The sequence below is a fragment of the Odontesthes bonariensis genome, chromosome 5 (genome assembly GCF_027942865.1).
Source record: "Odontesthes bonariensis isolate fOdoBon6 chromosome 5, fOdoBon6.hap1, whole genome shotgun sequence".
Classification (NCBI taxonomy): domain Eukaryota; kingdom Metazoa; phylum Chordata; class Actinopteri; order Atheriniformes; family Atherinopsidae; genus Odontesthes; species Odontesthes bonariensis.
In genome coordinates, this window is record NC_134510.1 from 22,668,878 (window position 1) to 22,683,552 (window position 14,675).

The 14,675-nt window shown below is 42.1% G+C and overlaps 1 protein-coding gene across 1 annotated transcript; it reads left to right on the top strand.

Annotated features, from left to right (window-relative positions):
* Positions 1-1,664: 1,664 nt before the first annotated feature.
* Positions 1,665-13,592, top strand: nradd (neurotrophin receptor associated death domain). Its single transcript, XM_075466657.1, has 6 exons — positions 1,665-2,126; positions 8,467-8,599; positions 8,707-9,060; positions 10,036-10,258; positions 10,361-10,503; positions 12,225-13,592. The coding sequence occupies exons 1-6, from the start codon at positions 1,914-1,916 to the stop codon at positions 12,536-12,538; spliced, it is 1,380 nt and encodes a 459-aa protein (XP_075322772.1). The 5' UTR covers positions 1,665-1,913; the 3' UTR covers positions 12,539-13,592.
* Positions 13,593-14,675: the final 1,083 nt, after the last annotated feature.

The following is a 14,675-nucleotide window of genomic DNA, read 5'->3' on the forward strand; positions in this document are numbered from 1 at the left end:
GAATCACTAAGATCAAACACGCACCTCTGCTTTGGAGCATCTTGTTTGATTCACATGCTCTCTTTTGTTTCAGATAGCAGCCGATCACAGCTGTGTGTAAGAATGCCTGGAGGGCTGTAAAATAATGTAATGTCGCAAACACCCATTTGATCATTTTACCAGGATTCAGACATGCACTATTCACCATGATATAGAATTTACTATGACTCAGCTCAGAGTGTAAATCCTTATTTGGTATAATTTCTCGTTAACTATAGGTTAGAACTCATCATCAAAGTATTCCGGTTCCTCCCAAGTGAAATGCAGTTTAGTTCAGTCAAGAGTTATGCTCTGTTTGACCTCTTAGTGCAACCAGTCACAGTGGAGCATAATTCATAGGTTTATAACATGTTCTGTGGTAAAGCGGTACTTGTTGAGAGAGTGGTAACTTTAACCGACAAATAGATTTTGAGAGGTTTCCAAAATGGGCCGTGTTTTCCTCTTCAGTTTTCAGAAGAAATCCGTCTGAAATGCATTTTGATTTCCCTGATCAAGTAGAGGGTCAAATTGAGGATTCATGAACCAAAGAATTTACAGCGAGTGCCTTTGTTGCAGCTCCTCTGGCTTTTCTGACACCTTGAATGGACTTCATGAATGAAAAACAGCATTCTTCATTAGCCAGGATCTAGATCCTCATCACGGACCATTGTAACTACCACCCCCATTTTAACCAGGAATTTGATCACAGATTGAGATCCTGACTGTTTGCTGTCACGTCATTCTTCTGTTTAGACCACTGTAACCTTGTTTTCTTCTATTTAGGTGTTAGTGATAGTTCAACTTTGGTTTCCCTGGACGTAAATCCCATTTCGCTCAGGATGTTTTGCACAGCTCACAAACACTGACTCCTGTTTCTGTCCATTTTTTAATTTATTTTGATGTGCATTTTCTATTTTTCCAGGCATATTGCTTTGAGTTTTCTCCTTGGCTGAACTGTCTGTTTCCCTTGTACATCTCCCCTGCTTTGTTTGTACTTGCTCCAAATTTTAAACACAAATGACAAACCAACACGTTTATTTATTTATTCTTTACCACGCTGTGTTGGAATCCCTTTCTTGAAGTAGTTTTATAATCATTTGCATTGAATTCAATGACAGCTTTCCTGTTGGATGTTTCCTGTCAGTCAGCTCTTTAAGACCTGAGAGCCCCATCATTTTGCTGCGGATTCATTTGATAACATACTAACATAACAACAAACTAGAGGGTGTCCATTTATTTCTCCCTACTTGATCTGGGGGGGGAATCCAATAACTGCAACCATTTTATTGTCATTTGTCCAACCTGCATAAAGTAGTTTTCTATCCTAACTGTATTTACTGTTTTTTTCAACAAAATAAAAAACCCCGATCTAAGAGGGGCGATTCCATTTTGCCAGGTTGCCCTCTGTTAATTCATTCAGGACTGATCACAACAGCTTTGTGATATCTTAAATGTCATGGAGGCTGTAAATTTGAAAAACATCTGTATTAGTTTAGAGCAACAGTCAATAGGTACACATATCCTATTGTTCAGTGACGGACAGGGTCTGAGTCCTTTGCCTTCCAACGCCGAGTCGCAGGGATGCAGCCAATCAGGGAGCCTCTCTGAAAGCTGAGAATATGGGAGGAGAAAAAGGCCCAGGAGAGCTGGCAGGACTTTTCAGTGCCTCATCTATTACGGGGCTTCAGGGGAGGCAGCGCTCCGTGAGTCTTGGGAGGCGAAACTGAAGGAACTGTTTTCGTAAATTCGTACACAGTACGAAGGTGTGAGCTGATGCGGCCACTGCACTGTTACCGGGAGAATCAACCGACCTCACGCATTTTAAAGCTGCTCCCTCGTGCCCTAAAAACACCAGTTTCCAGGACTACAGTCAAAATGCGGAACCAGCACTTTTTATGAGAAGCTGCCGTTTTCAATTAGATTTCGCGCAGTGGACGTGTTGGCTCTTTTTTTTTTTCTTTTTTTGTGCCGTTGCCGAAGGCTGCAGACTGAGAAAAAGTGCTGTCAAATATTGCAAGACTCAACACGGCGTACCCACGAAATCAGTGAGGATTGTGGAGCCCGAAGACATGAGACCGATTGTCATATGCGCGCTTCTGCTGGTAAAAGTAAGCAACATTTGATTCCTGCTGCAGCCTACCTGCATATGACTCACGCTGCACAGTCGCACCTCGAAACGCTTTCTTCTGTGTCTTTTGATTCTTATTTCACACTCTAAAAGAGCATTAAAAACAGCCTCAGTAAACCTCTGCCAGCCAGTTCAGTCTCACCATTGTTCCCCAGAGGAAATCTGCTAAACACCACAGGGCTGTGTCACACAGACCATGTTGATGAATGTGCTTGTTGCCACTCTGTTGCCGTGGAACAGTGGAAACAATAAGAGGAGACATCTGATTCAAACTCATCTGGCATTTTATGTTGATGTCTCCAGCGACTAATAGCACTTTAAGTACAACTTTTACGTTTATTCTTGAAATATGTGGAGATCCTTTCTTGCATGAACGGACAAACCCCAGACTTGGAAGTTGTTTTTCGATTTTCCACAAAACGCAACACTTTTGGAGACCATCAACATGTACAGTGCCTAGAATGACTAAGATGTTTCCCCAAGATTATCCACCACACAGCTATAAATGGTGTAGGATAGTATGATGAAATTATAGTTTGGGTTGCTGGTTGATTGTATATTATAAAGCCAGGATCAGGGTGAAGAAAAAGCCCCTGCCTCCACAGTCACAGGCAATTATTTGACACTGATTTACCTCAATAGGGCTGTGGGGCTTTTACTCCTGTCTAGACTCGCTCTCCGGTTAAAGCACTTTTGTTAAATCCAGGTATTATAACACTACACCTTTTAAAAAGATTCATATCTCCTTATGGCTTTTAAGGATGTATTGTCAACAAACGCTCCATTTGAAAACCAAGATGTTGCTGCTCATTTGGAAAAGGGAGCATTTGTTCTGCCAAATGAGTCTCTCATTACTGACTGGATGATTTAGTGCTGTGGGTTATTGGATTATATCTTCTATTGTTAACTGTTTCCAAGCATCATATTCCCGGTAGTTAACTGTACACATTTTTTGCTCATGGCAGTTCCTGGTGAAAATGTGGCCTAGCAGGCAGAACTGCTGGGATATCCGGAGCAAAGCAATTATCATCACCCCCCCACCCAGCTTGTGGTGTTTATGTGTGTTCATGTGGGGGTATAGTTTAATTTGTAACCACAGTCATTTTAATTTCCGTAGAGTTGGCAGGTTTCAAGATCATTTAAAAATACTAATCATTTCATGACACTTTGGTGAGAGTTGTAAATCAGTAGAGTGATGGTTGCTGTATCTCTTTGTGGTGTCTTGTATGATTAGGATCATAGTTATGGGTGAAGTTTCTCCAGGTAAAAGAAGAGCAACCGATGCCCTTTCATTTTTTCCCCTGCGCTCTCTGTAAACCACTGACAGAAATCAGTGCAGGAGGGATGTGCAGCTTAAAGTCCACCTCAGCCCACGCTGTCTCTGCTCAAAAACCCCGGTCAGATTGTGAAGGCTCACGGGTCAGCATCTTCACAGGGGGAGAACATCCTTTTGTGTGTTTATTTTCACGCAGATTAGATTAACTATGGAAACTCTAGCCTTCAAACTTGCTCTCACTTCAGATGGGCACAGAAAATGTTTAAAGCTCTGAGAAGGCTTAAGTGAAGTGTGTTTGTGTGTGTGTGTGTGTGTGTGTGTGTGTGTGTGTGTGTGTGTGTGTGTGCGTGTGTGTGTTTGTGATCCGCGATGACTGAGTGACTCCGGCAGCCGTGGAGTTGAGAGGCCCATTGAAAGCAGCGCTCCACGGTGGTCCGTCTGTTCTCACTGGGGAATCCCTTCAGATTGCAGCTTCTTACCTTAATGGAAAAAGCAACTGCAGCTCCCAGCCCTTCAGGCTTTAGGCCCCAGATACAACAGATAAGAATGAATACTCTCAGGGTCATGACCAGCTAATTAAATTGTGCTTGAAAATTGAACATAATGAACATAAAGTATTGTAGCAAGACAAGCAAATATAGTAAAAAGGTCAAAGTTTCACTTTAAAACTTAGAAAGGGTAAAGTTGAAAAATAATGGTGATCTGACGCCTTACTTTTACATGATATTATTAAGGATATATAATGAAATTCTGTTGCTCACCCCTGATTGAGTTGTTAGGACGTTACTAGCATGTAAATTCATTCTTGATAGAGCATTTGAATAGTATTAATTTACATAAAAGATTGGTAGGCAGTAAAGTAAGTTAAATTTCAATAACACAAAAAGGTATTTTTGTAAGTTGGCTTATAATAAATGTTTGTGTTTGGTGATCAGATTGTTTGCTTTAAGAGAGGATGTGCTAAAAAATGTTGCTGGGATAAAGTTTCATATAACTGAAATCTTTCTTGATAATTAATACAATAGCTGTAAATCTATTCAACTTAAAAACTTAGCGAAGTTAAAGGTGGGGTATGAGATGTTTTCTGGAGCATTTTTTACCATATTGTCTGAAAACCTCCTCACGACCCCATTGCACCCACTAAAATAGAATGTTTAGAAAAAAAAATTAATATTTTAGTCCATTGTAGAGGGTGTAGTAAGAGGAAATGTCTGACCAATAGAAGTAATGATGAGAGTTACTTCTATTGGATTCTGACAGGCCAATCAACCGTCAGCCCCCCTCCCCCCTGCACGTTCACAGCAGGGAAATGCTATAACATGCAGCTATGTCTTGGTGAGGGACCAACACGGTTACCCCGCAAAAAAAGTGTGTTTGGACCCTGACAAAATGCAAGTGAGTGGCAGTTAGAAAGCGAACCCAAGTGTGAAACCAAAACAGGAAGCAAAGCTAAAACCAAATGCGCAAAGGATCAAGCTTTAACGAGATGAAACTGGAAATGAAGCAAATTCTGACTAAACATAAAAAAGGAATGCCAGAAAACACACACCATGACCTCCAAAGCACATGTAGTGGTAGTGGGTTAAACATTTTTTAATGGTGAGCAGCAAAACTTCATGATGCATCCTGCATTAATTGATGCATTGAATCATTATGAGTTTTATTAGGTAACTATTCGTGGGGTACAGTATCTAACCCCCTATTATTAGACGGTACTGACTGTAATTATAGACAGTAACTGATAATTAAGTCAAATTAATATAATTACTGTATGGAGTATAATCATTAACTCTCCAATGCCCTGCTCTACCAGTTAGTATACTGTATTTTATTAAAAATTTAGTGAAATTAAACCTTCGTCAGCCCTCTGTACCACTCAGTTTAGGTACGCAATGATAAAATTGAGCATATATTATGCCATTACTCTTTCAAATGTTGATACTTTTTTTTTTTAAATATTATTTTGGGCTTTTAATGATAGGACAGTTGGAGAGAGACAGGAAGCAGAGAGAGGGGAGAGACATGCAGCAAAGGGCCGTCCGGTGCGGGACTCGAAAATGGGCCAGCTGCAGCAAGGACTGTAGCCTCTGTACATGGGGCAGCTGCTTAACCCACTACACCACTGACCGCCCCCAAATGTTGATACTTTTACCATTAACTGGCATCTCAATGAATAAAAAATCTTTTAGCCCAACGAAATGACAACTAAATGCAAAAATGCATTTTTTTTGTGCTTTTTAGCCATGCAAAGACTAAACGGTTAAAGTTATAAGCACTGATAATGGGCCCTCGCACCCTCATGCACACATCCAGTGGAAAAGAGATTTATAGCAACCACTTACATGTCTTTCGGTTGTGCAATGGAGTGACATATGACTTGCTGTTACCCAAATGTGGCATTACATAAATGCCCAGTAAATCATGAGTAGACATTCTAAGTAGTGACATAAAAACATAATTAAAAAAATGAAAAACATAATAAATAAAAACATAATGAGAAGTTTATAAGATGTGATGAAAACCAATCAATAGTTGCCTCCTGAAGCAAACTTCCTGTTATTGCAGGGCGGCTTTTTTACTATGACTCAATATTGACTGTTAGGTCTGTTCGTGCTGGGACTCTAATCAAGTAGCAGGAATTTTGGGCAGCTTGGACAATGTAGATTTGAGTTACTACTACTTCCTGTTTCAAAGGGAAATATTACCATGCTGTCAGGGTAACGCCATTGAACAAAAACTGAAAAGCTTCACAGTTTACTGTCGGCTTCATATTAGGTTTAAAGGGATGGTTCGCCTCTTTTGACATGAAGCTGTATGACATCCCATATTAGCAATATCATTTATGAACATTGACTTACCCTCCGCTGCGTCCTGTGAGCGGAGTCCCAGCTGAGTTTTGGGGTCCACGAAGCTAGTCCGGCTAGTTGGCTGGGGCTTGAAAAATAAAGCGTTTTGCTATTTTTGCCTCCCTTGATATCAATGCGTCCAATGTAAAACTGTGCAGACCGAAGAGCAGACCGAGCACTCCCCTGCTTCCGAGCAGTAAACACCGTAACAGGTGCAGCTATCTCTAGGTGGCTAGGGACTGCTTGGTCTGCTCTTCGGTCTGCACAGTTTTACATTGAACGCATTGATATCAAGGGAGGCAAAAATAGCGCGTAAATAAATGATATTGCTAATATGGGATGTCATACAGCTTCATGTCAAAAGAGGCGAACTATCCCTTTAAGGTATGACTCCTAAAGACTTTTGGTAGCACTTTAAATGTAACATTTGACAACCAAATTTGACAAATGTTGGTGGAAAATGCTGTAAAGCATCCAATCAAGACATTTTACCAGTGTCACGTGTCACTGTCTGGCACTTCTGACCGATGTGCCAAGTTTTTCTCTGATATTTTCCTCACACCAATGAAAGTCAAATGGTATCCTTATATAGTGCTATTTCATGTTGTATATACTGTAGATTTAGTCATTCCTCTCCTGAGTATATCACTGTTCCCGATCATCTCTGGTGGAGCATGGATTAAATCATTCTCTGCACTTTGGGCCCCACTAGGTGAAATGCCAGGCTTCAGGCGGTTCCTGCTCTCGGTCAAGTTGGCACTCCAGCTGAGCTTCCAGAGCTACGCCAGCCCAGACTCACACCGGGCTCTGTAAAATAACAGAAATCTTAACTGTAGGTGAAAATAAAACAGAGCCCCAGTCACCAAATATTTATCAAAGCGTAGCTTAAGGGCTAAAAGGTTAGCAAGTGTTAGGAGAAGAGTCTCATTCCCGACATTAAGAGGACCAACCAGAGTCAGATACAGGTTACCTTTATGCTGCAAGTTGTTACAATCCAGACCGTATCTATGCTGGTTGGTGCCTGCTGGATCCAACCACCCTGATGCCATAATACGTCTGATCTGGGCTCTGTGGCTGGCATTCAGATATCATCAGGCTCCTCTGTGAAGCAGTGCAGTCATACTGGCTGTTGTTTTTGGAACGAGGCGAGCCCCGTTTCAAAGCCTTTCCTCCTCTGGAATCAGCATGGAACATTTTAGTGTTTTGTGACTGGGGGCATGGCACAGTCTGTGTTTGTGTGTGCTCGCGCGTGCGAGTGTGCGTGGTGTGTGTCTCTGGTGGGCTTTTGTCGGAGGCTCTACAGGTTCACACACGTTTCCAGTGTTTCTTGGTAGACTTCAGAAACAAAGAGAATCATTGGGCTGTTTAGCTGTGACTTTTCTCCTCAGCAGGAGGTTAGTTGTTAGACATCTGTTTGCTCTTGTCAGGCCCCAGGCGGAGAAGGCCAATCTCCCTCAAGTGTGTGCATTTTTAAAATGCCGTTGCACTGAGCCTGGAGAAGGGGTGTTAGTGAAATACTGACCTTAATAGACACACCTGCAGGGCCTGGTGACTTCAAAGACCTGCTCCCACCCAAACGGACACCATCATACTGGGCAGCCTTTGTTAACTGACACCCTCGCCTGGGGCCGGAACCGTCTCCTTTATACCCCCCCTTCCCTCCACAGACACTGTATTTGCACAGACACTTACAAGCTGTCATTCGCACTAGTTTTGGGAATGAGTGGAAATGCAGAAAGTCTTCTCGATGTCTTCCTTCCTCCTTTTCGAATAATTTTCTGTCTCTTTGTTTTATTCTTCCCACTGATCTAAAGCCATCTGATAAAAGTCACCCACCCCTGTCAGACACCAACCCTGTTGCTGCAAGGAACATCTGATCTATCTCTCATGTCATAAGTCAAGCAGAGCTCTCCAGTACCCACTTGCAGATAAGGACTATAAGGACTAACAGCACTTAAGAGCGAAAACTGGGGCAGATAAGACAGATTACAGAAAGCTTTCCCTTTGTTGCCTGCGCCTTTGATTGCACGGGGTTTGATGTGTGTGATTTCCTTACCACAAACTCTGTACAGCAGAAAACTCACAAAAGAAAAACAGAATTACTTAAAAATTACTTAAAACATAAATGTATTAGTGTAGTTCTTTCCTAAAAAACACAGAGGTGGTATTTGTTTTACTATGTGATGTGTTTGCTTTAGGTTACTCTTGGAAATGCCTGTGCCAGTGGTCAGTTCACTGAATCAGGACAGTGTTGCAGTCTGTGTCCTGCTGGCTACGGAGTGCAGGTAGAGTGTGGGAAGGAGGATACCAAATGTGCACCATGCCCACAGGGTGAGCACTTAAAAGCTAATATTACTGTCTTTCACATGGCCGTGCATCTCATAATTCTCTGTGTTTTTTTTGGCAATCATAGTAACCTGTTGTAACCTGTTTCCCAGGGACATTTTCCCAATCTGAAGGCCTCGGCCGTTGCTTACCATGCAGCAAGTGCCCATCCGGTGTCCCCACAGTGGCTTCTTGCTCGGCCACTCACGACACGCAATGCGAATGCGACGATGGCTACTTCTTTTTGGGCAATTACGGCGTATGTGCACCCTGCTCCAAGTGCAGTCATGGTGAGGGGGTTATCCGGGAGTGTGGAAACGAGGGAGATACGCTATGTCAGATCTGTGGCCCAGGAACATTCTCGGAAGAGCAAGTTAGCACCAAACCCTGCCATACCTGCACTCAGTGCTCTGACAGCGAGGTGGAGATCCGTCCCTGTATGCACATCTTTGACACGCTCTGCATGGGTAAGTGGTAGCTTGAAATTAGGGGCATGTCTTTTTACATTTTTCTTTTTTTTTTTTTTACTAATTTTCAGCAAAACCATTAGAAGGAACAATAAATAGTGTGGTGTGAACTAGTTTCAGTCCCACAGCTGAAACTAGTTCCCATCAAGAATGCTTTTTGCATCTATATAAGCAACATATGCTAAAAAAAAAAAAAAATGTAGCACCTACTTCTTCTGGGATCTTACTTTTTATGCCTTTTTAAAACATCTGTGGTCTTCGTGAATTTGCACCGAAAGCCAGAGAAAGGTGAAGGATCCTGGAAAGTACTGAAAAACAGACGGTTGTTCTTGGTCTTATCATGGATTTTCTCACTGTGGGAAAAGTAAAGAAGAGTGGCGGCTTTATTCTTTAAAAATCTGATACAGGCGAGGGCAGCAATAGTAGATAAAAAGATAAAAGAGCGAGCTGAATGAAGGGAAGATGAGGGGCAAGGGGGCCCGAACATGTGGTCAACACCTGCATCGAAACCTCTCCTCTCTGAGATGAAAAACATGAGTAGTGAATAAAGAGCCATCTTAAATGCTGTAGTCCAATTGATATGAGCCTGACAGGTCTTTAGGTTAACTGCCCCTGAAGGCCAAGCGAGACTGCTGACTCTGACCACTAGTGTGCTTGCCCCCAAGTGGCTACACTTGCTCCCCAGGAGTGAGGCCATCAAAACACATTGAGAGCCCATATGTCATGGCACTTTAACCCCACGTAGGTCAGCACGGTACCTTGTGGTGTTTGATCCCAAAATAGGCAGACCACAGGAGGGCGAAAGAGGCTGGAAACAGGGGCAATGAAAGGTTTGAAAACCCCAGGGGACCAGGATGGCCGAAGCTATCATTACATCTGGCCCTAATTTATGGTGTCCAAATGTGCTCTGATGTGCACATGTGCAGATGCAATGGTGCTCCTCCTCAACACGTCTCTTTTTTTTAATCCCAATAGATAGGAAACTGCACATTCTGTCTCGCCCCGCTGAGACCGATGATGCTCCTCGCTGGCCAGGCCTTGAGGAAGTCGTGGGGGAGGAGGAGGAGGAGGTCAGTCCTTCACCAGAATCTTCCGAGTTCACCCCACAGGATGAGGGCGGCAACAACAACATTCTCGCCTATGTCTCTGTCCTGGCAGCTGTAGTGCTGGGCTTGCTCATTTATGTGGCCTATAAATGGTGAGTTTTCACAGGGTCACATTTCTCAAACAATGAATGTGTGATAGGACCAGGGAATAGTCCATTATGGGTAGTTTAACTGCATTCCTCTGCCGTTCTCAGCTGGAGATCGTGCAAACAGAAGAAGGCTCTTTCTAAGGCGCGTGCGGCTGAGTTGGGAACATCTCCAGAAGGAGAAAAGCTCCAAAGTGACAGCGGTGTTTTTCTGGACTCCTACAGCCTACAGGACAACCAGCCCAGCAAAGGTGAGGTACACACAGCCCTTTGAAACTACAGATTTCTGAGGCCTCAGGAGACATTTTAGCAAGCGTCCATAAACATCCATCCCTTACATACACTTACATACCTCCATTTCTAGCTGATTAAGTGTACTGAAGACTAAAAAAAACCCACAAAACGGCAGCTACTTCTTAGCTTATACATCATGTACCTCACTATTAGTAACTAATTTGTTAAGACCAACAAAAATCCCACAAAGATCTCCAATGGGTGGACAGTTGAGGACATTTCAGGGACAATTACTGAACCAGTCTGTTGTTGATTTGGGTGCACATTTGGGATGATTTACTTGTAAGAAAGTCTAACCATCACTAAGCTTCTGTTAGCACTCCGAGTGCATCACAGTTTTCTTCAAAGTAGCCTGGTGCCTCAAAGAATCTGAGTGATGCCATTTTTTCAGCTGTTGTGAAATGTGTGACTCTGCATGGCTCCGACTCTGACTCAGCTGCTCTACCTGGAGTTTTGAAATTACGCAAGCATGCAACTTTTTAAGACCAATTGTCCTTTTGATGTCGTAAACAGCTTGAGCTCCTCTATCTCTGCCGCATTAGATACTTAAAAAAAAACTATGATCTCAGATGGGTGCTTATGATTATGACATGGCTGGAAGGTTTCCCTCCAAAAAAAGTCAAGCAACTACTGCAGGAACTTTCTCCTAGCCAGCTTGAGATTGACAGTCAATGTCAATTATGAATGAAGAAATACAGTGAAATCAAAAGGCAGTTAAGAGAAAAACACTGATATTAGATAAACTCTTATCATGAGTATTTTGGCCCCAATTAAGTTAAGCTGTTACTGCTGTTACAGAGGACGTAACTTTTTCCCTAGTTGACAGAATTTTCTGTGGTCGTAATGAAATATTTTGGAAATGCTTAGGTCAAAATACCACAGAGATAAAGTACAGCTACTCCACCCCTCTTTTCCATGGGGTGTGCCTCTTCTGAGGTTGATAGCGCAGCTTTGATTGTGCTTCCATTTACGCGTAACACAAATTAGACAAATTGCACTCAACAACTCGTGATGTAAGTTATTACCATGTGAAAAAAGCATAGGATGTCTAGCATCAGCACACAAACTAGCCGAACTGGCACAAACTGGCAGAACCTTTCAAATCTCCGATATTTGCACACACAAGCTGCCCCCTATCAAATTGATAGCATTGTTTAATGTTTAATGTTTAAGAGTTATTGTGTCAGTACTTACTTCAGCAACTATATGCTCCTCAACCAAAATAGATGCATTCAGGAAAAAGGTGATTATTTTCGCCCCTAAAACTTTCCCTATAAGGCAGGTGGATGATCCAATGCAGACACGGGCAAAGCAGGCTGGTGAAGAACCAAAATAATATGAATGAAAACCAATGAATAAACTGAGGCTAAAAGGCAGGCTACGTGACAAATCCAATTGAACTAAAACCCAATGTAGATGGATGGACTGTCGAGGTGAAGAAGGAAAGACAAGATTAAAAAAAAACAAGAACGGGCAATTTAACCCTGTAAAACAACTAAAAGAATAGAACATTGGAAGAACTCAAACCCAGCAAATGTCACAAAATTTCATTAGAAGCCATTTCATTTGTAATATTGTCATCCTGTCATATAGTTACTGATAATACTATACTGGTCAGTTGTTTTTTTTCGTCTGGATCTGACCAAACAGTGAGCTCATTTTGTTTGGGTTTTCACAGGTACGAGGAGAGACAGCAAGCAGGACAATCGTCTGTACACCAACCTGCCCCCCCACAGACAGGAAGAGGTGGAGCGCCTCCTGCAAGAAGGAAGCGGCCGGGGATGGAGGCACCTGGGCGCTGCGCTGGGCTACGAGCCCGAACAGCTGGACCTGTTTGGACGAGGAGAAGCCCCGGCCCACACGCTCCTCTCCAACTGGGCCCAGAAAGAAGGCTCCACTCTGGGACTGCTGTGCTCAGCACTGGCCCGCATTGACAGGCCTGACGTGGTGACAGCTCTTAACAGCCCCTCCCAAGGAGTGTCTGTGGTCTGAGTATTTGTCAGTCCTATGTGTGACACTCACAGACTCGAGTGAAGAACTTTGACATGAAAAGAGAGGCACTCTGACTACAACTCTTCCGTCACTGCTGGAAGCTGCCACTGGTGTTTTTTTCTCTTTTCTTTACGTTTTGTTTGAAATGACTCTGATGATTATAAGTGGATCTGACTGTATGAAAGAACTTCCTGCCGTGCGTGGCCACAGATCAAATCATCTGTCACTGCAGGAAGTTAATAGAATGAATGGAGGGAACAACCAAGTCATCTGGAACAAGGAAGAATGACCCTCATAAATACCACAGTAACTACATTTATAATGTTTATATGAACAGAAATACTGTAAATATTCAGTTAAGTGCTGGAAGCAAAACTACGTGTTGCAAATGTTGCATGACTATTAATCACAAATAACTGTTTACATGTTGTTTGGACAGAAATCAAATCTACCCACCCTTCCAGTCAAAAAGAAACACCACGCTTCCACATGCTGTTGTCGTCATACTTCTAGTGTGGTTTGGCTTTTTTTATGAATCACATCTTAAACAACCACGTTGGTATTGCAGCTGGTTTTGGCCAAAAAGACATAGTTTCCTGCAGTTACGCTGCAGTCCATCATGACGCAGATTTTTGGGATCATTTCTATGCTCGTGATTTCACTGAGAGCGAAAAACAAAACAAGAAAACTAAAGTTGCTTCAATCGGCACCAAAGATTTAACCTTCCTAGCTGTCCTAATTATTGCAATGCATTTGCTTTATTTTTTTTATAAGAAAATTTGATCTAATGCTTCCTAGATTGTTTTTAAAATGTATAGCCTTGTTGTTTATCTGTGTGTGTGTGTATGTTTTATATTCGCCGACACTCATTAACTCATTTCTTAGCTCTTCCCAATAATCATCATTTGATTGTACAAATCTTAGATTAGAATCCAAATACACTGTTTACATGAATGATTCCTGTCCAACTTCACTGTCTACTGTCTTGCTTTTGTATTTATTTCATCTCCATTTCAAGTCTGAAAGTAAATAAAATCAAAGCGAAGCGCTGACACCTTTGGTGTTGTCGTACTGATGGTGAAAGGCAGCCAAGTACATTTACACAATGACTTTACTTAAGCAGTTCATTTGAGCCTTCTCTTTTCTTCCCCTTCCCTAATAAGAGGTAAGTACCTTTCTGTTTGCTTCTGTGTGTTTATCTGATAACCGAGTCCAGCCTTCTGCACACAAAGCCTAAGCAGACCTTGTAAAATCAGATGTTTTGTCGTGAATTGAACCATCAAGCAGAGGAATGAATCAGAAATAAATCCGCTAAGTCTGCTGTGGGATAGCATGGTGGTGTGGGGCCACTTTTCTCTGCGGCATCCCCACTATGGTGTCCTCCCACGCTCCGAGGTTAACTGAGGATTCTGAATTGGCTGTGGGTGTTAGCTTACAGCTCATACAAAGTGTGTTTAGTGACAATTTGGGCTTTTTCTTGGGTACATTTTTCAGTGCAGGGCTTTTACTTGGAAGAGTATTTTTTTACTGTGTGCTAATAATGCTTTTACTTATATTTCTCCTCCCACTGGCAAATACTCTGTTGTTTCTCTGTCGACTTTCCTTTTAAGTCGATGATACTTTACTCTGTAAGCTGCGGACTGGTGAACAGCCAGAGGTAACGTTTGATAGATTTCCATTCAAAATGAATAACTGCCAAGCAGTTCAGCTAAAATGAATGAATAAAGCAAACCTGTACACGTTTTCAGTCAGATGTAACATCAAACTAATACAGGAGGGTCTGAAACCAGGAAACAAGGTTATGTGCACATAGTTGAACACATTATGTGCGATGTGGGTAATTATTTGCATGCATCTTTTAAGAGTTTAAAATGACAGCTTGAAAGCTAAAACATATCATTACACAGTTGATATTTTTAGAACAAATGACTAAATTACTATTAATGTCATATGAAACGGGCCTCGATTGTTCAGTAAATGTAATTTTTCTTTAAGTATGTTTGTGTCAGACCTCACCCACAGTTTCACAGGTTTGTGTTACTAACGTAACTTGGGACAGATTTATATACCTCTGCAGTTGTTTTTGTAACATTTGGCTGTTAACTTGGTTAATGACATTTCTTACTCCTGAACCACA

Bases quoted from the DNA above. Each gene is read 5' to 3' on its own strand.
- nradd (XM_075466657.1), top strand. From the start codon at position 1,914: ATGAGAAGCTGCCGTTTTCAATTAGATTTCGCGCAGTGGACGTGTTGG. The intron at 2,127-8,466 runs GTAAGCAACATT...TGTTTGCTTTAG, and splicing joins GCGCGCTTCTGCTGGTAAAA to GTTACTCTTGGAAATGCCTG. The intron at 9,061-10,035 runs GTAAGTGGTAGC...TAATCCCAATAG, and splicing joins CTTTGACACGCTCTGCATGG to ATAGGAAACTGCACATTCTG.